General features: G+C 48.8%; 1 protein-coding gene across 2 annotated transcripts in view; it reads right to left on the bottom strand.

Moving 5' to 3' along the window:
* The window catches only part of CASZ1 (castor zinc finger 1), an 87,699-nt gene that overhangs the window by 21,533 nt on the left and 46,462 nt on the right, over window positions 1-19,704 (bottom strand). For both annotated transcript variants that reach the window (XM_066203206.1, XM_066203205.1), the window contains 8 exons: window positions 17,452-18,292; window positions 14,639-14,707; window positions 10,219-10,309; window positions 7,984-8,148; window positions 5,310-5,482; window positions 3,715-4,583; window positions 1,636-1,777; window positions 429-492 (listed from right to left, as the gene is read on the bottom strand). In XM_066203206.1, coding sequence (XP_066059303.1) covers window positions 429-492; window positions 1,636-1,777; window positions 3,715-4,583; window positions 5,310-5,482; window positions 7,984-8,148; window positions 10,219-10,309; window positions 14,639-14,707; window positions 17,452-18,292 — 2,414 coding nt within the window. The remainder of the gene's footprint in view (window positions 1-428; window positions 493-1,635; window positions 1,778-3,714; window positions 4,584-5,309; window positions 5,483-7,983; window positions 8,149-10,218; window positions 10,310-14,638; window positions 14,708-17,451; window positions 18,293-19,704) is intronic.

The raw sequence follows: 19,704 nt of genomic DNA, 5'->3' as shown, positions 1-19,704 counted from the left end.
TTCTGAAAACAAAAACAAAACAAAAAACAAAACACGCCCCAAAAGAAACAAACCCAAACCAAACTCCCATCCCCCCCTCAAAAAAAAAAAAAAAAAGAAAACAAAAGAAAAGAAAAGCAAAGCAAAGAAAAAGAAAATAAAATAAAAGAAAAGAAACCTTTTGGAGCCTCTGTCTAGAAAGGATGGGAAAAAAAAGGTGTCAGAGGCGGCAATATATTTCTTCAGCCAGTTCATTAAATTAATTCGTAAGCAGTGGCTCTGAAATTATACCCGATGAAAAATGGTCTCAAAATTTAAATGGTACAAACTCATCTTATTAGAGGCAAAACATTAAAAAACAAACACATCTCTTCCCCCCCTTCCCCGCTATCGCAGCTTTAATTTCTCTTGGTGGGGGGAATGAAAGGCGTTTGATGGATGGCTCTTACCTTATTCATAAGCGAGGATAAAAGAGATGAATTTGCCGAGACTGTGTGGCCATTTGATTCATTACTGAAACACACAAACCAACAGGGTTTAGTTAAGATGTGCACAGGGACTGTGAGCCCTGAGATTAATCCTTCTCCCTTCAAGCTGCCTCACTCCTCACCTACTACATCCAGAGGAAAAGAATGATGCCAACCCTCCCTTGGGCAGGCCAAACTCGCTTACTTGTGCGAGCCAAGAGGGACAGAAAGAGGGTCCCAGGTCTGCAGAATTTAATTCTTTCAACTGCTCCGTGGCCCGGACCTCTTCCCCCAGTGTCCACTCCATCACACTGCATTTGTTAACTTATGACCTCCCCTAGGTTTTACCCTTTCATCCCGTTAGAACTTTCAGAAATATCAGAAAAATACCACAAAAGCAGGGGGGGTGTTGATGAAGGCTCATTCTGCCAGGGACAGGGGTGCCCTGGGCAGTAAGGAAGGCAAGGCACACTCTTGCACTGAAAGGCAGTCTTAGGATCTCTGCAGGTGGCTCCAAGTGCTGGACTCCCAAAGGTACGCTGGTTTAAACAAGGTATGTCCAGGAATGGATACAAAGGTCAAAGTGGAGCTCACTTATCCCCAGGATCAGTTCCTCTGCACTTTTTCCACACAGCACAATCCCCAAACACTCCTGTTCTCAGCAGAGACGCTGGGCAAGTGGGACACATGCTTTGAGATAGGCGCATTCACATTTGCACAACCGTCACCATAACTGTAGAGCAGCCTATGCCGGACCCTGACACCCAGCTGTTTGCTGTGCCCAGATTCTCTGGAATGTGCTTCCCTTCGCCCTGATTCAACGGACTACAGCAGTGCAAATGCTGCTGCTAAGAGTGCGCTGAGGTGCGGCACTGGGGCAACTTCCATCAGCAAATGCTGACAAGAGGACCAAGTGAAAACAGCTTTGCCCGTGCCTCCATTTTCAGAAGGGAGCACAAGAAGTGAAGCTCCGGTTGAAGAGTCAGTGAGCCCAGAAAACCACCTGGAGAACATACACTTAACGGGGAGCAGAGTGAGCCCGCCTGCCTCCAGTTTTGGGGTGTCCAACTCAACCACTACGAAGCTGCCTTTCACCAACATGCCGTCCCCTCTTGAATGACAGGTATGGAAACTTCCCAAAGCCTGATGCTGGAAGTGTTGGCCATGCCTGCCTGCCCACATCTCTCACCCGTGGTCCTTGACACTCAGGTCCAAGCTGTGCTCCTGCAAGGGGTCCTGACTGGTGGCAGATGATGGTCCCATGGCCTCCACAGGTTCCTGCTTCACCTGGACTGGATTGAACCGTCCGGGAGGTGCTGGTTGTCCATTCCCTGCTCAAGAAATACGGTGAAATTAAGTGCAAAAAATACATTCAAAGCATGGGTCTAAAATGAGGTTACAACGGCAAATAAGTAAGTTAAATCATGGGCATCAGTGCCTAAGTGGAAAAAGCAAAGAAAATGCGGAGGGGGAGGGAAGTACTGGGATTGCTGGTCAGCGTTTATTGCCAAGTTGACATGATGGGTTCTGACGTCCACTCCAGCGTGGAAATTCTTCAAGTGATAATTATTGCAAAATTATGTCAAAGTTGTCCAGGCTATGGGCCCTTTAAAAGAGAAGGGCGGAAGGAGCGTGGGGGAGACCTGATTCTCTGCACAAACTGTCATAACTAATTTGCGGGGCTGCCTCTTAAGCGTTTATTAAAGACTCTGTTAATGCTGAGGCAATGTGGCAGCTTTCGACTGCTAGTCAAGCCCCCTTCCTCGTCCCCGGTCGCAGCGTTGCCGTAGCGACAGCGGCGGCCCGGCACTGCGCCTGCCCACAGCAGCATCTGCCCCGCCGGGACGATCGGAGGTGACAGCGCCGGGGCCGCTCCGGACGCGCCGCCTCCTGCTGCCGCCGCCCTCGCGGGCCCTCCGCGCCGCGCAGCGCTGCTGCTCGGGGGAGGCCCAGGGCCCCGCCCGCGACAGCGCAGTTCAGATTAAGGAAGAGACGAAGGGGGCGGGGGAGGAAAGGAGGAGGAGAACAAATTCAAGGAAAAAAAAAAAATTTAGGAAAAACGGCAAAGAAAAAAGGAGGGAGAAAAAAGTTGCTGACAGAAACATGTCTGCAGAGCTTTTTTCCACAATCCCCAAGTGACTAAAATATTAATTTACCCTCCGGCAGTACAGCTGACGGCGAGCTGCTTCTCAGACTGCAAGTGGCATTTTATTAAAAAATAAAGGAAAATAGTTCCCTCAATGACCTTTCTCTGCTTTAGGAAACAATTTTTCAAAGAATAATTTTAAAAGTATGTGAAGGATCCCCCCCCGCTTTAATCAGATGGCTTCCTTCCACTCCCCCGTTTGCCCCTGGGGCCAGCAGAAGCGCTCCCAGCGCCAGGGCCGGCGGCTCCGGGCGCCGCAGAGCCCGGCACGGAGCCCGGCACAGCGCAGGGCCGCGGGGAGCCGCCAGGCACAGCCTCCCCGCCTCGGCCCCTCGCTGCCCACCGTGAGCTCAGCCTCCTCGGCGGCCGGGCAGCTTCCCTGGGCTCTCCCGGGAGCCCCACGCCCCTCTGTCACGGCTGCGATGGAGCTACGACCTGCCCCAGGTCCGGGGGGCGGCAGGAAGAGCTCTGGGCCGCCCCAGGGGGGTTTTCTTTCCCCTCCCTTGCCCCTCAGGTAGTGCAGGGAGAGGGGAGCGCAGCTTGCAAGGACTGACCAAAAAGAAGTTCCCGTTTGTGGGCTGTACCAACGCTATCCCCAAACCCACAGCTGGCACAACAAAGCTGAGGCACAGAACAGCCCCCCAGGTCAGGGAAACAACTGGCCACGGGCTACAGGACCAGCAACACTGGGCCCAGCTAAAGCTCAGCAGAGCTCAGTAGCTACAGCCCCAGTAGAGCCTGCAAGTACCGGCTAAGGTATTTTTTCTTCATTTCTATTTTCAACACAGTCCCTCTCTCTTTTCAGCCTATAGCCAATTACACATGGCAACACTTCAGCTCTGGTAATAACCTACTTCCTTCATGGGCAAAGATGTTTCTTGCCTCTCTTCTGGCCATGTAGGCATAGCCAGGCTCCACAGGAAACCTTGCCAAGACTGCCTTCCTCAAGGGTTAATTAGACACAACCAAATTCATTCTCCCATTTATTTTCTTTTTCTACTCCCTCCCCCCCTCCCCAGCTGCAGTCCCATAGACAACTGGGTGGCTTCTCATTCCCTCTCCTCCAAGTCATCAGGCCCTGCTCTGCCTCCCACCACTGTCACAGCTGATGAAGTAACTCACCTGCTTCAAGTGCCACAGAGGGCTTGAGTGCAGCTGCCGCCAGCCTGGCCATCATAGGAGAGATTAATCCCTTACTAGCAGAGATCCTTTCCATTATAGAGGCTGCTGGAGCAGGTGAAGAAGTAGCCACTGGCTCACCAGATGCTGAAACTGCCTGGGATGAGGAATCTGCAGGAGCAGATGATGCTGGATTGGTGCTAGAAGAACCAGCAGTCATCAGATTAGCCGAGCTGGCAGGAAGTGGCGTAGAGACCCGACTGGGGATGATGGGGAAGAAGGATCCAGCTGTTCCAGGAAGTGCTGAGTTGGAGAGTGCCAGGGCCAAGGGTATATTGCTGGGAAGAGCCTGGGAAAGCAGGCCAGAGATCTTTGTGGCTGGTGTCATGCTGTTGGCAGATTTGGTGGCCTGTGAGGAAGCAAGCTCAGCCGCAGAGGAGGGTGCAGCTGGGACGATGAGAGAAACGGAAGACTGCTGACTGGTCGGGGAGGCACTCAGGCTGGAGTTCTTGGAGCTCATGGCCGAGAAGTCAATAAGGTCATCGTTGCTGGACTCCTCTTGCTCGTTATCCTTGGAGCCCAGGAGTGAGGCAGGCAGGCCCAGCACCCCTGAGCTCCGGATGTGCCGGCGCTCGTGTTTGCGTTTATGGGAGGTCATCTGGCTGGTGGAGGTGAAGGTGAAACCACAGCCTGCCCTTATGCAGTGGAAGTGGTTGGTGGCCTTGCTGTAGACACAGCCCTCATACTTGCATTCCTCGTACTTGTAGAACTTCTTGAAGCCATCCTTGGCATAGGCATCATCTTTGATGTGGTAGCTCTTGTGCTTCTCAATGTCACACTTGTTCTTGAAGGTGAACGTACACCCAGGTCTCCTGCAAGGGCATCGAGGAGAGGGTGGTTGGCTGTGTAGGCAGAGCTGCTGTCTCCTGCCTCCCTCTAGGACAAGGACTGGGGCTGCAATGAGACAACTGCCCCAGCTGCAGAGGGGCTGAGGGGCTGTCTGTGGGTTAACCTGGGACACCCAGGCAGGCAGATATGCTGCCATGTGAGAGAGCTGGGAAGCTCCCTCCACTGCGGAACTGCCACAGGGACATGGGAATGCAGGCTCCCTCCACTAAAAGTTCCAACAGAACGGCAGGTAAAGGGGACTAAGGTACAAACTGTGCTCTCCTACTCTTCTTGAAAACATAGGAAATCAATAGAAGAGCAGTTGTGTACAGAGGGCTAAGTCTGGCCCCAAAAGGGATGAGCTGGCTGCAGAGAACCCTATCATGGAAGTGCCATTAGCAGTGTATTAATGGCCTACTTCAGTTGCACTCTGAAGAGCACTGTGGTCTCTTTCCCAAATGATTCTAGGCTCTATTTTCTAGTGGGTATCCTCTCCTCAGATCATACTCCTGCCTTCAGAGTGGTCTGTGGCACAATCCTGGAAATCACATCTGCTCTGGTATACAAGTTCTCCCAGAAGCAGTACTGCGAAGGTCACAGCAGGGCAAATCAAGTCCCTGTGCGTACTCCTGAAATTATGACTCGGCAGAAGGAGGCAAACAGACCACACAGCTCTGAGGCAGGACTCCTCCCCTCCCCTGCTGTCTCACCTGCAATGGAAGTGAGTGGTTTTCTGCCCGTAGAACTGGCATTCCACAGTGCCACAGTCCTCCGTGGCACGGAACCGCTGGAACCCGTCGTTGATGAGCTGCGTGTTCTTCTTGTGAAAGTTCTCATGGGTCATCACATCAGAGGTGCTTGTATAGACCTTGTTACAGCCCACCTACCCCAGGCCCAAAGAGGAGTCATCAGCACGGCGGTTTAACAGCCTGACATTATTACCAGCAGCAATAAATACATGAGCAGCACACGTACATTTAATAGTTCCATTTGTGTGCTTCTCCTAGGGGTATTAAGTCATCACTTTAATTCCCAATCTAAAGACTGATAGAGCATAGAGCAGTTGTGAAAAAAAAACCAAACCCAAACCAACTCTGGGCATGAAACAGTAAGGAAAAAAGGGAGGACTGGAGGGATAAAACACCAGCTCCAGATAATCATGCCTGCTTGGGGTAGCAGTTAGTAGGGTTCCTGCTCTTAAAGAGAACAGAACGCTAACTGATGCTGCTGCTTTTTGTTATCTTGGAGCGACACAGAACAAAGGAGGAATTCATCTATTTGGGGAATACAAAACTGAGTGGGAATCAGTGATTTACTTCTTTAGTCCTTCTGGGAGGTAAGGCATGCTGGTGCAACATGAGGCCAACCAGTCTTTTGAGCTTGTAATAAACGGTTTCATTCTAGCAAATCTTAAAGCCCGTGTTCAGCTGGTTTTAGCAAACTGGTGGCTTTTTTTTCCCTGTCACTGTTCAAGACTCTCACTTCAATAATTTTAAACTTGTGCAGCGAATGGGAATGCTGTGACGAGGACGGAATGCTGAAAACCTGCTTTCCTCTGGGTAAAGCGGGGCAACTTTGCCATATTGAGTAAAAACCCACTGGAATCTGAAAACGTCCTCAGCCCTGCTGAGGGAGGGTTTTTTTTCTTTTCTTCCAGCACAACATGTGCCAATGCCTGCACCATCTCAGAAAAGAAGAGAAGGAAAACACCACCCCTTAGTTCAGCCCAGGTTGATTCAAACAGGCAATAACAAAACCCATGACAAATACCCAGAGAAAAAAATAATAAGGATCTCCAGCTATTTCCAATATAAAAGAGCCTCTCTCTCTCTCCACACTGACACCTTGAAAAAAGACAGGCCCTGCATGGCATTAAAAAAAAGAATTAAACAAAAGCGTCCTTAGGAATAATTTGCAATGCAGCTCTTGGTGCGAAAGCTTAAAAAAATGTCAGTTTATATAAACAGCTAACTGAATTTTATCCACACCAATTATGGACATAAAGAAAAAAAAACCCCATGTGATGGATGGCACAAATTCTGCCATTTAAGCAGTATTTTCTTTAATTCGGAGTTTATATTCTGACACCTTTGCTGTAAGACACTGCTTACATGGGCATTACTTTACTGGAGGATAGTGGGCACGGGATGGAATTAGCCATATATAGTTGTGTAAGCGAGGGTCTCTATTTCAACTCAGAGTGACTTAAAGCTGTGAAACACTCCTCGTACTCTAAAAAAAATCAAACAAATCCCACCCTGCTCAACTGAAGAAACGAAATAATCAACACTATGGAAGCGTAACAGAAAAAGTCCTCAAGAGAAAGACACATGAAATTCCCAATTTATCAAATGCTGTAAGCACATGCTTCAACCAGACCCTATTCAGGACAGAACTTGAGTGCATGCCTAACATCTAAGTATGTGCTTAAGCCCCATTGACTTCAGAAAGCTTACCTGACTTCAAGTTAAACATATGCTGAAGTCTATCCTAGCAAAGCATTTAAGCATGTGATTAAGGCCTTGTGACTTTAACTGGGGTCTTAAACTGCTGGGACAGGTCAGGAGGCAAGCCTGGCTTTGCAGACCAGAAAATCTGCCACCGAGGGCTGGCTGATCACTCTGCCTGTAAGTGCAGCACATTCTCAGGGCAATGGTTTAGGCCACAATTCTACTAAAACGAGTACATGTCAAACCGTTGAACCTGAGGAACGATCAGGATAAGACCCAAACAACGGGGTGTGTCCATGTGTAAAACAGTGAAGGCATCACAGTGACATCTGCGCAGCAGCTCCAGCTTTGGCTGCGCTGCTGCTGAAGCTTGGCTGCCCCTGAAACACGGCTCTCAGCCTACACCACACACGAGTGCCACTGGCAAGGGACATGGAGAACCAGGGGTGTTAAGTGCAGATATGTGACATTAAGGTTTAATTACTTTGGAAATTTAATATGGAGGAAATTAACCCAGTGCTAAAGGGCAGATGTGCCACAAGAAAGTCTGGTTTCAAGGGAGGGACAGATCCGATTTGAGCAGAGACAGTGCAGTGCCATTAAATAAGTCCCCGAGTCTTGGAGAATGGGACTTGCTTGAACAAGTGCAAGACTATGAGAAAACTGAGACCTGCTTTACCTCACTGCACGGACAAGGCTTCTAAAAACTGAGAATGGGGCTTCCCTTTGCCATTCCCAACAACTTGCAGGACAAGTGCAGTGAGGACAGGGCAGAGACTCGTCAATGAGGCTCCTGAATCAGAAGTGAGCAAGACAGGCTATGAATGTCCCCCTCTGCCTTAGGACGGCCCCGTGCCCTCTGACAGGGAACTCGTGAATCCTCCCGGAGGCCCGGAGAGCAGCTGGCCCCGCCGTGTCCCCGCGCTGCCCGTACCTGCATGCAGTGGTAGTGAGTGCTCTTCCCGTTCAGGTGGCAGCCGTGGTAGTACACGCTGCAGTCGTCCAGGGGGCTGAAGCGCATGAAGCCATGCTGCAGGGAGTTATCACGTTTCTTGTGCATGTTGTAATGCCGAATCACGTCCTGTTTACTAGTGAATCTCTGCAGAGATACAGAGACAGACAGTGAGACACACATGATGCCAGTGGGTGAGTAATCCTGGGGGCAGGGTGGGTGTCCTTTTTTGTTGCTAATAAACTTATGGGACCAGGAGTTGAAAGCTTGGCAGTAATCACCCCAAGAGAATCAGATTAAAGAGGAATTGTGTGCATGTATCTTCTTGGTAAAGGGAAAATAAATACACATGAAAAGTTCTAGAGTAAACATGACACTGGGGTGATGCCCAGAATCTGCTCCCTGCAGCTTTAAGATTGCAGTTCTTCTACCATAATTTTAGCTGCTACTATCTCAAGAAGTGCTATAGTTAGAAAGCAAACCAGCGAACTGAACAGCCTACAAGCAAGTAAGCCAAGCTTCCAAGTCACTCAGTGTAGTGGTTAGCAAGACACTGGCTGCCACATTCATGTCGGACTAGAAATCGGGAAAAACCCTTTGCTCTTTTACACTGTCTTCCCATTCTAAGTCTCTTGTGTCCCCCAAAAGGTAGGATGGTTTTATTAGGAAAACAGGGACACAAGACTTTCTTCAAGTCACAGAAAAAGATGTTTTTCTACAGAAAAATATAGCTCAGAGCTAAATCTGTATGAACAGAATACCCTTTTCAATCTCTACCTGCTTGAAGCAATGAAGGGGTACCCCATTGTCAGAGCAGGCTAAGTGCCTTTAAAATGAAGCTTTTTATTTCTATTTCCCACAGACATCAATATTTACCACTGAAGGTGAGAAAGTAAATCTGATTTTTTTAAAAAGAAATCAATATCCATTTATTTTGAGCAGTAATTGAAAAGGCCTGTATTCTAATGTTTAACAACTTTTCTACTCTGCCTCATAGGAAACAAATGATTATCGCTTCCACTCTTTCCTCCTATAATATCAATCCTGATCAATCTCGTTGGTATTGGCACGGGAATATATGGATATAGATTTCAACAGAAATCCCTTGGAGGCTGGAGCTATGATTTCCCAGGGCGTACATACAGGATTGCTATTGCCAATCATTGTTAATTTGTGCCCACTTATTACAAAGCGTTACTTATTCTAAAATATATCTCAGCCATAAAATAATTTGCATTTTAAAAAGCAGCCTAAATCCTTATTCCCTGCGAGACCAGACAGCTCCTTTGCAAACAGCTTCCAGACTCCTTAGGAAATAATCATGAGGCCAATCATAATAATAGGTTTTTCTGTTTTCCTATCCTTTGCGTTTCCCTCTTTCTGGTGCAGGGATATCTGTGTCACAGTTGGGATAGACTCATCTTGATTACTCGATGCTTGGGCTAGAAGGACCAGTACGTGCATCCTGCAGGGAAACTCTCCTTTGATCAATAGAAACCCACAGCCAAGCCCAGCAGCTCCAGATCAACTTCCTCTGCTGTGGTCAGACTCATCCCCGTGAGACCCAGAGGTCTCCCAGGGCAGGGCTGAAGCCGTGTCTGGTGCACGGCAGAGGCAAACTCTGGGATTCCCACTCAGGCATCAGCCTGACCACAGAAATGCCAGTGTCAAACTCCGGGACCTGGGATCAGGGTAAACAAACACAGCACGTGACCTGCTGGCTTGACGTGCACACCCTGGCAATTCTCCCAGCAATTACAGCATCGCTCCTACCCCCGCGCCTTCCCCACAAATCCCACACCGCTGCTGGTCTTACTGGGTGTTTTGTTGCAGATACTGCTGCTACAAAGTCACTCGGGCAGCAGGAGGGAAAGAGACAGACTAACAGATCAGCATTCCCTAGTTTCAGGCACAGTCTGTAACACAGCACAAGTTATGCTCTAGGTGCTTCACTGATATAAATGTGGAGTAGTTCCCACTGACCTGAGCTGATCTATATTCGGCGCCTCATTGCAGAAGTCTGAGTTTGGTTAAACAGTGTTAGATAGAGTGAAATGGGGGCAAAAGAAAGTTCTGTTTAATTCAGAATCTATCCTGTCCTTTTTCGGAACAGCAAAGTGAAAAGGCATGAGTGTGCGTGTGGGAGGAAGGCACAGGAGGACGCACACTCCCCGGTTTGTTCGGGGAGCCGTGCTGCTGTTCTGAGCATTGCTCTACCTGGTAGTTGCACTCGGGGTCCAGGCAGTGGTAATGCTCTCTGTACTGGTAGGCGCAGTGTATGTGTCCACAGTGCTGACTGCCAGAGAACCTGCAAACAGGAGAGAGGGAGAGAGAATAAACCACTGTCCTGGCAGCACTGCTCGTAAGCAAGGTACAAATAAACTGAGTCCTGTCCCTGCTTTCATCTCACATGTTTATGGCATTAAACCCCACCTCCTTTATCCCCTCCAAGGATGGTGACCCTTGCACCTTCCCTTGCTTATTTGTCACTATTTAAAGGCACTTCTTGAGCCGGATCACTCAGGTCCTGTACATCCTTAATCTGTCTTTCCCCTTGAAATTCATCTCCGTTATCTAAGTTGTTTACTTGGGGAGGCATAAGGAAGGAGGGTTCCTAGAAGTAAACACCACACAATTCTAGAACAGAGTTTAGATACCACACCTGCAAGGTTCAGAAACCTCTCATGACAGAAGGAGAAAAATAAATGTTGGACAAATATGGATTCTAAATTTTAAGTATAAGCCCATCTAGTAGGATATCAGAAAAGCTGCATGCAGCAAAGTTGAAAACTCCTGACACAGAGGGTGGCAAAAAAGACCAGAAAGACAGAAATGCTGTGTAATATCCACATACAAACAGCCAGTACGCAGAATTTATTGACTGACAGACACACCAAGAATTGGCACAGGGGGATGATCCAGTAACGGGGTAATCAGTGCAATGAACTCCCTCGTGTATATTCTAGAGGACCCTAGAAGAGCTTGAAAGGGAAAAGCAGTGGAGAGAAGGGGACTCAGAGGGGAAACATTCAAAGATAAAGTACCATCTGCTCAAAGGTTCCTCAAAGGTTCCTCACGTCACTTAAGTGCTAAACACAGCAGGAGTGCATATGATAAAGGGCATGGGAAAGAAATTAGGAAGGGCAACAGATAAAAAAGGAAAATGAGAGGAGTGAGGGTGTCCTGGGGCAGTCGAGGAATGGGGCAGTAGCAGGGAAGATTACGGATCATCGTAAGGTGAGGTAACACGAGGCTACAGCATAGAAAGAGCCTGGATGAAAAGCAATACTAAATAAGCCACTTCTGAAGCACAGTAAGGAAGAGGAGGTCAACTGTGGAGACAGCAGGGCCTCTAGGAGATGGAAAGGGGACTTAATTGACAGAAAAGATAGACATTGCTAAAAAATTAAATGACTTCTTTGCCTCAGCATTCACAAAGGGAGACAGGGACAGATGCCAGGAGCAGACATGCCTTTCCCTGGGGAAGGAGAAGAAATACTGCAGGAAATCAGGATCACGTCAGAACAGGTGATTGAGAAACTGGAACAAACCTCAGCAGCAGAGAAGAAACAAACCACAAGGCAAACAGCAGGGCTGGCTGCACAAACAAAGGTGTGGAACTGAGAGCAGGGGAAGAGATTCCTGCTCAACTGCTGGACTTGTCCAGGGCAGCCGCCAGAGCCACCGTGGCACTGACCAGGGACATGTGGCTCCACAGCACACATAACCAACTGGTTCTGCTAGTCCAGGGCTTTATGTCAGCAGCACCATCAGCAGCTCTTCAAGGAAAGAAAGTGCCCTGTGGGAAGCTTCCTCTCTACTCCACTGATGTGATGGGAAAAAAGGGCTGTGCAGGGCTGGAGAACTGTGCGCTGCAGGCCAGGCAGAGAGAGGAGGATGATATAGACCTTGCTGACAAATACAAAGCAGTTCAAATTATTATCAAAAATGAAGATGCAAAATGACCAGAGATACCAGCTGGAGTAAAAGAAGGGCTGGACACCAATGAGATTTGACTCCAGGAGATGAGTTATATGAAGCATCCTAGCAGGAATAACACGCAGGCTCAGTTTTAGAAACAACGGCTAAACAAGCACTCCAGCACTTCCAACTCCTATCCTCCTTTCCATGTGCCACGGAAAGGTGTGTGTGGTGTCCACAGCACAGGAAGGGAAAGACAAGTGTTCCACCAAGCCGTGTAGTCGGGAAAGGAGGGAAGTGACAAATCCAGCACAAAGGGGAAATTCTGCTCCTTCAGTGTGCAAGGCTGGGCTCCTAAAGGGTTATATTATCCTGTGTTTCTTCTGACACTTGAAACAGTTCAAAGCTATTAATTTTTAAAGCACAGCATCTGTTTAGGTTTTTCATAACAGGAAAGCTTACACACCACACACTTACACGCATACACACGCGCACATTTACATGCACAGACTCTACAGCCCCTGAATTTACATGAACGTACCCACAACTTCCATGCACATGAACAGACACAAACACACACACACCTGAAACAAGAAAACTCACAGACCAGCTCCTCACACTGATACGCAAATCCAAACTCCTAAGTTGTCAATACAGACACATAGATTCAATTGCGCAAGAAGAACCCACTCCCTCTTCCTTTACATTAATCGGTTCACTTTATTTTTTTTGGCCAGAAAGTCTTGATCTGGCAAGAGTTGATAAATAATAATAAAAATAATAAATAAAGAAGTCAGCATGCTTAGAGAGTGTTTACAGACTCATTACTCTGTAACGATGATGTGAAAGAAGAAAAAAAACCCACCCCAATTACAAGGGGGGAGGAAACCCACACAGAAATAAATATTTAAGCAAGTGCTGCCAGAAGCACCATCTGCTGAGGCACTAATAATAATAATAATAATTTTTTCTGTGGTCTCTTTTTTTTTTTTTTAATTATAAATATACAGGGAGGAGGAGGGGGAAAAACAACCCAACCCAAACTAGCTAAGTAAGAGGTTTTGTTTTGTTGTGTGAGAGAATGGATTATCCCTGGGCAGCTTTTGGCAGTGGCTTTGGCAAACTCATTAAGCTAATTATGCAGTACAGACATAAGAGTGTTGTGTCTCTTCTCCCCCCACCCCTTGATTTTACGGCTTTAAACTGTTTTTTTTTAAATGTGTGTAAATTGAAGGGAAGTGGCTGTGCTGCCAACGGGTGGCTTGCGGAGCCTTTTAAGCAGGATGTGGTGTCCCTGAGGTAGCTCACAATCCTCTCTCAGCTACCTGCCTGACCCAGGGGAAGGGGCTTGCAGAGCTTCACACGCAGTGGATGTAGCTGAAGTGTTTACAGTTCCCTACTTGAGAGGGGAATGGGGGTCAGAAAGGTGCCACCTCCTCTTCCACTGCAATCCCTGCAATCCCTGCAATCTCAGAAATAAAAGGATGCCGCCCCTTCTGGCCCATGCAAAGAGTGATTTAAACCCCTGCTTTCCTTCCTATACTCTGTGTACTCTACTACTGTACTGTCCCCCGGGGCAGTGAATTCCCACATGCACTTGGGGCACTGCAGCTTGAGGAGCTGCCTGTGGTGCCACAACTGTCCTCTCCTCCCATGGGGTCTTCTGCCCCGTTCTCCTACATTTGGGATTTGGGCAAGAGGGAGGAAATTAGGTCACTTCTTGTTCCACTCTCGAGCTAGGAGAGTGTTCTTCCCACTTTTTTTCCCTGCCAAAATGTTCCCTTCACTTTCCTAGCAGCTGACTGTCTCCCACATGGAGACTCTGTGGGCTCTGGGAAGGTGGGAAAGCACAGTACACACTCCCTTCCCCTTTCATTAGTAAGTGCCCAAGTGCTGGTGGGAGCAAACCCTCCAGTTTTTTCCCTGGAGAGAAGTGTTTGCTTGCTCCTCTGCCTCGTGTCTGTCTGCATACAAGGGGCTTTTCTTGAGAGCTTTCTCCCATCACTGATGGAGGATTTAACTGGCTGGGGGCAAAGCCTGATGGGCCCTTTATACCATGACCTCTAAACCAGGCAGGTGTTACGCAATCATCTCCTCTGTCCCTCTGGCTCTTGTGGCATTACTCACTCTGTCCCACCACTACAGCCTTGGGCTTTGTCTCAGCATCACTGTCCTGACCCAAGCATGCCCACAGCTGTGAAAAGGTGCCCTACTCTGCACCTGATTCAGTGGGGGTTTCTCAGACAAATGAGCTGCAAATATTTTCTAGGATAAACATCCCATGTTGATGCCAAGAGCTCCCTAAACTCAAATCACTTGTTAATCTCTCCAGCCTAGATTCTCAGAGCTCAGATGTTCTCTGCTTGCCTCCTGCAGACCCTGGACACGGTAGGGGAAAAAGGCAGTGGACAGAAAGAACAGCCAAGTGACAGAACTCCCATTTAAATCCTGGGCTCCTTCAGTGAAGCAGTTTTCCACTATTTGTCACAAAGTTTAACAGCTCCAGGGAGCTAAGCATGCTCTTGGCATGACTGTACACCTCTCACAGCTACTGCTCTCCCAAGCAGGGGGGCAGAGCAAGCACAGACGCCAAGGGAAATGGAAGTGCCAACGTCTGGTTTAAACACTTGATCAAGACAAGACCTCGTCTCTCCCACCACCACTCCACCTTCTTACTCCCAGCCCTCTCCCCAGCACAGTCAAAAGTTTTGCCTACCTGGCAATATACTTCTGGTAAATATTTACGTCTTCGCTGACGGCTGGTTTGTCAGTGGGTAATCCATTCCTAATGAGAGACACACAGGGCAGAGCTGGTTAGCAGGAACAGGGCACAGCTAAAACTCCTTGTTTCTCTCACACACCGCTGACGGATCAGGAGAGAGGGCCCAGGGAAGGGTACCAGCAAAGACACCCAGAAGTTTAAATTTCCTCCCCTTTGCCCTTCAAATCCTGTACCTTCCTCTCCTAGGGAAACACACAGGCTGCCTACCACCCTTCCTGCAGGTTCCCCCTTTGCAGGACTCAGCAGTTTGTTGGAGAAACTGAGAAGAAGATCAACCACAAAAACCTGTTTCTACAGAAAAAATGCCTACACAAAAAAGTGATGGCCACATGCAAACACGTCTCTAAGGCACCTGGCAGTGCTGCCCTTGTGGGCACGGACGCTTTGCTCCTGGTAGCAAGAGTCCCACTGCCAGCCACATTCGAGCTATGGCCCATTCTCTGCGGCAGCAGCTGCTCTATGACCCGCACTGGAACAGTGGCTCCAGCACCTGGATGGGGCTTCAAATGCCCCTTTGTTTCACAGATACCCCAAAACTCTGACAGATTATGTATTTTAATCAGTGAGAAAACCACCCCAACTGTCACGTAAGCCTGGATATTTCACATCATTAGGAAGCAGACAAAAACTACATCCTTAGTGATTTCAGGAAGAGGGAAAATGAGATGCAGGGCCAGACTCCAGCTGCCCAAGAGAAAGGGCCACCTCAATGGACCTCCAGATAGGCTGAACACCATCTTCTTTGTGCTTTGCCTGTGCCCAACCTCCCGTCCTCCTCCTTGCAGCTCTGCACCCTGGTTTAAACAAGGACACTTCCACACAGAGTTCACTTGAAGGTAGACGAGTTCAGGGCAGGTTAATGGCATTGGATCTAAGAGAGTTTAAACCCATGGCAAGGGTGTATGTACAGATGTGTGAGAGTAAAGGGTAATTCCTGCCAGGTTACCGAACCCAGTGGGGACTGGGAATGGGAAGCCATGGCCCAGATACCGCAGTCAGCACTTTCTTCATCAGCACAATTAATGGGCTGCTGCCTTTGATCACGGAAGCCTGTATCTAGTGAGTAGCCTGAAGGAGAAGGGACCAGAGCCCATTCTGTACTGCAGTGTGTGATCAGGACATGGGAAATGCCAGGCTGAAGGCCCTGGTCACCTTCACCTGGTCCAGCTGCAGCCCCATCATGATGCCCTGGCTGAAGGAGTTCTGAGGCCAGAGGAAGGATCACCACGGTGCTGGCAAACCCACATCTGGCAAGAGGCAGGAAACGAGCAAGAGAAAGGAAAACAAACTGGGATCCCAGTGCAACACCACAGCAGATAAGAGGCTTGCTTATCTTGCTTGTGCCTCCAGGCACAGCTCTAGGATGGTGACTGAACCTCAGGCAGCTGAGTGTTCCCAAGACACTTCAGGCACAGAGTCTCGGACCAAGTCACCCATCACAACAGGGCACTGATCTACAGAAATATTTACAACACTGTGTTTTTAAGTAATAGGAGTCCCTGCCTGTTATTTGTAGCTTGTACAGGTTCATCCTGAGCAGGACCCTGAGCACCCTGAGGAGATGTTAATAATCCTCTGTCCTTTCCCATACACCTTTACCATGGAGCTCCCCATCTGTCTGCAGGCAGTTGGTAAACAACAATTTCACATGGAAGACAGGAATCATTACATGGCTCTGCCTTCCACATGGGGAAACAGAGAAAATGGGTGACGCAGACTTTGCTGGGACTGCAAAGAGCATTCATGTAAGCCCAAGGTCTCCTACATCCCCTACCAAACACAAAACAGCCTTTTTCCTCATCAGAGGCACAAGCAGTAGGGTGTGTGTGATGGCACAGAGGGCAGGACAGAAGGCCCTGGACTTACCACAAATGACCCCATGGGATTCACAGCTCACAACAGCCCCAGGTTCACAGTGAGAAACAAGTAAACCCAAACCATGATAAGAAAGCAGAGAAGTCTCTCCCTTCCTCCCTGCTGCAGCCTGACACACACATATATCTCTTCTACAGCTCCCACCTCTGGAAGTCACATTAAAAAGTAATCCAGGGTTTGGCAAGGCCTTCAGATACCTCCATTCAGTGAATGGCACCACTGCAGAGACTGCTGGCAACGTATGTGCAGGAGGTTATTAGTGGTAATTGGGCTAATGAGTTTGCCCAGTCTGAGGGGTAATTGAATCACCTCTATTTGTGTAAGCAAATTGAGAAGACACAGGCCTGGCCCCACAGAAGTAGGTATATACCTAACTCCTATGGAAATTGATGGGAATTAGGCACCAAAATATCTTCTGAGTTCTGGGACAAACAAAAACGCCCCAGTAAAGTCAGCAGAGTCATGCCTTTGAGTTAATGGAAACAAGAATCAGGTTCTCCTACAGACACATCCAGATGCCTGGGAAACCAGAGGGAGAAGAAAATAAAGTAGTTCCAACCTTGACATTAAGAGTGCTGAAAGCACTATGTTCACTCCTCTTTCATTTTAATACATGAACTCAGGAGCTGTTGGACTCCAGATTCATGGCTATGACTGCTGAGGGCAGGTCACAGCCTTAGTGCAAACCAGATAAATAGAAACGTAAGGTGTAAAAGAGGAGCAGGCACTTTGACAGAGAGCAGAGAGAACCATCCCATGAACAATGCAGTATTTAACTGTGCAAGAACTTGGAACTGCCCACTGAACCACACACAGACTCAAGGTATGATCCCCCACTAGTACTTAGAGAAGAAAAGTGGGAGTGCACTTACTTTACTGTAGAGACTGTTCCAGTTGTGATGGAGTCTGTTTTGGAGAAAGTTGATTTCAGGTACTCAGGAGTGTTGAATGGCAATGAGATGGACTGCTCTGGCCCGGCCACGGGAGTGCTGCTGGGGGTACTGGCGAGGGAAGCAGGGGCCAGGCTGGGGACTGGAGCTTTTACTGGAGTAAGCTTCTGAATGTTCCTCACGTCGTACTTGGAAGGCCGGCCTACCTTGCCTGTCTTGAAGGCGATGGCTCCTCCCATATCTGGGCTTCCTTCCCCAGGCTTGAACAGGTGCAAGTACTTGACGTTTTCTAGGTCATACTTGGAGGCCTTCTTGTAAGTGTTGCCATTTTGTGGCCTGATGCTCTCACCCGTCTTCAGCTTTTGAATGAAGAAGTCGTACTTGGAGGCCCGTGACATCAGGCCCTGCATCTGGGAACTGCTGGGAGAGGGCAGTGGCAGGATAGTGGCTTTGGTCTCCGTCAGCATGGAGGTGTCTGGACCTGGCACCCGAATGGGCTGTGCCAGCACTGAGGACGGCTCTTTGCCCAGCTTGGAGCCCAACTCCTCAGATTTGGCCAAGTGCATGGGCCACGAGAGCTGCTCTCCAGCTTTCAGTTTGCGGATGTACTCCTCGTACTTGGAGAAGCGGGCTCGTTTGCTCATGGCATCTTCGCCGGGGAGGGAGGCAGCAGTGGCAGTGGCCTCTGAGGTAGCAGTGTTCAGCTTGTCGAAGCTGATCTTGCGGGCCAGCTCGTCCCGCATGTTCTGGTCGTCGTAGCCGAACATGCCCAGGAACTCGTTCATGGTGGTGGCGGCGTAATCCCGCAGTGATGAAGCTTCCCCTGCAGTGAAACCAGAGGAGAGAGTCACACAAGGCTCTGATTTTTCTTCTCCTCCCATACCAGCACTAGTAGCAGGGAGAGGGGGAGGAAGGGGAGAGGGGAACATGATCTACTGACGTTTGGCTCACTTGTTAGGTTTTATGACTCTTAAATTAATTTGTTTAAAAAAAAAAGTAATTAATACTGGGGTAAAATAAAAAGAGTTCATCAATGCCAGGAAAATCAATTTCCTAAATGTTCTAGCCGATGGCTTTTCAGTACATTAAACAAAGTTTCATAAATGTCTCTGCACTCTTGCCTTGGCCTAATATGAAGAAAAAGTAATTTTACTGGAAGTGAGACCAATGCCAATATGCCGAGGTTTGTACAGATCTGTCCTTGTGTATATTTGTATATGGAAGGAGGTGCACAGAGGATAGATGGCAGCATATGTAAGGGGGAGAACCCATGTGAAAATGCCGTGTGTGTGGGTGAAGAGCAAGCAAGGCTGAGCGCAGGCAGGTCAGCATGGTGTGAAATGGATAAGGGAGATGGGCAAGGCAATGCATAGGGTGGAGCAGGGGGAGGGCAGAATAGAACAGTGCAGAGAGGAGGAAAGCAGCAGAGATGGAGATGAATCAAGGCAGGGCAAGAGCAGAAAATGCTGTGTGCATGAGAAACTTGGCAATGAGGAGCACGGGAAGGAGCAGAGAAGAGAAGGCAAAACAAAGACAGGACAGCTCCCCAGCACTGCTGCAGTCCTTCCCTTCCCTGTCAATTTTGTAAGGGTTCACTCAGGTTTCTCTCTTCCCTCTCAATCCCTGTTACTGGACCGCTACTACTTGCCATGTGGGAAAGGGCCACAGTCCAGTGAATGCTATGGAAACCCACAGGCAGCCTCTCAAGCAGCCAGGAACAGCTTCCAGTAACACCAGGAAAGGGGAAAGTCCGCACAGGTGCAAAATAGGTAAGGAAGAGCCTTCTCTCCATCAGGACTTAGACTGAGGAGAGAAAGCTGTTGTCCTGATGTGGGCTCTGGGGAGGGGGAGAAAGCCAGTGCTCTGGAGCATGGGCTGGGGAAGGGGCAGGAAAGGGTTAGTCTAACGGAGCCTGATTACAGGAAGGAAGAATGAGCAAAATCTGTCCTTCCTTAGGTCTCTCCCTCCTTTCTTCCCTCCCCTACTCCCTCAGGCAGTTTCACAGGCCACCAGGACGGGAACAACACACATCTGGAGGTCACCCAATATCAGTGCAAAGGAAGAAATAAAGACTGCTCTGATGCGCTGGCTTGGCCTCATTTAGGCGTCAGTCTGACACAGCGCTCCTCCTCCTCTCCCTCTTGCTTTCTCCTGCAGAGTAAAGATTTACTGTGTGCAGGAGTCCTTCAAACCTCCCTCGTCATCTTTACTCAACACTTGCTCTGGCTCTAATGG

The sequence above is a fragment of the Chamaea fasciata genome, unplaced genomic scaffold, assembly GCF_029207755.1.
Source record: "Chamaea fasciata isolate MVZ Bird 193981 ecotype frontalis unplaced genomic scaffold, bChaFas1.0.hap1 SCAF_23, whole genome shotgun sequence".
In the NCBI taxonomy this organism is placed as follows: Eukaryota; Metazoa; Chordata; class Aves; order Passeriformes; family Sylviidae; genus Chamaea; species Chamaea fasciata.
Note: the sequence above shows the minus strand (reverse complement) of the source record. Positions and strands in the feature narration are given on the sequence as shown.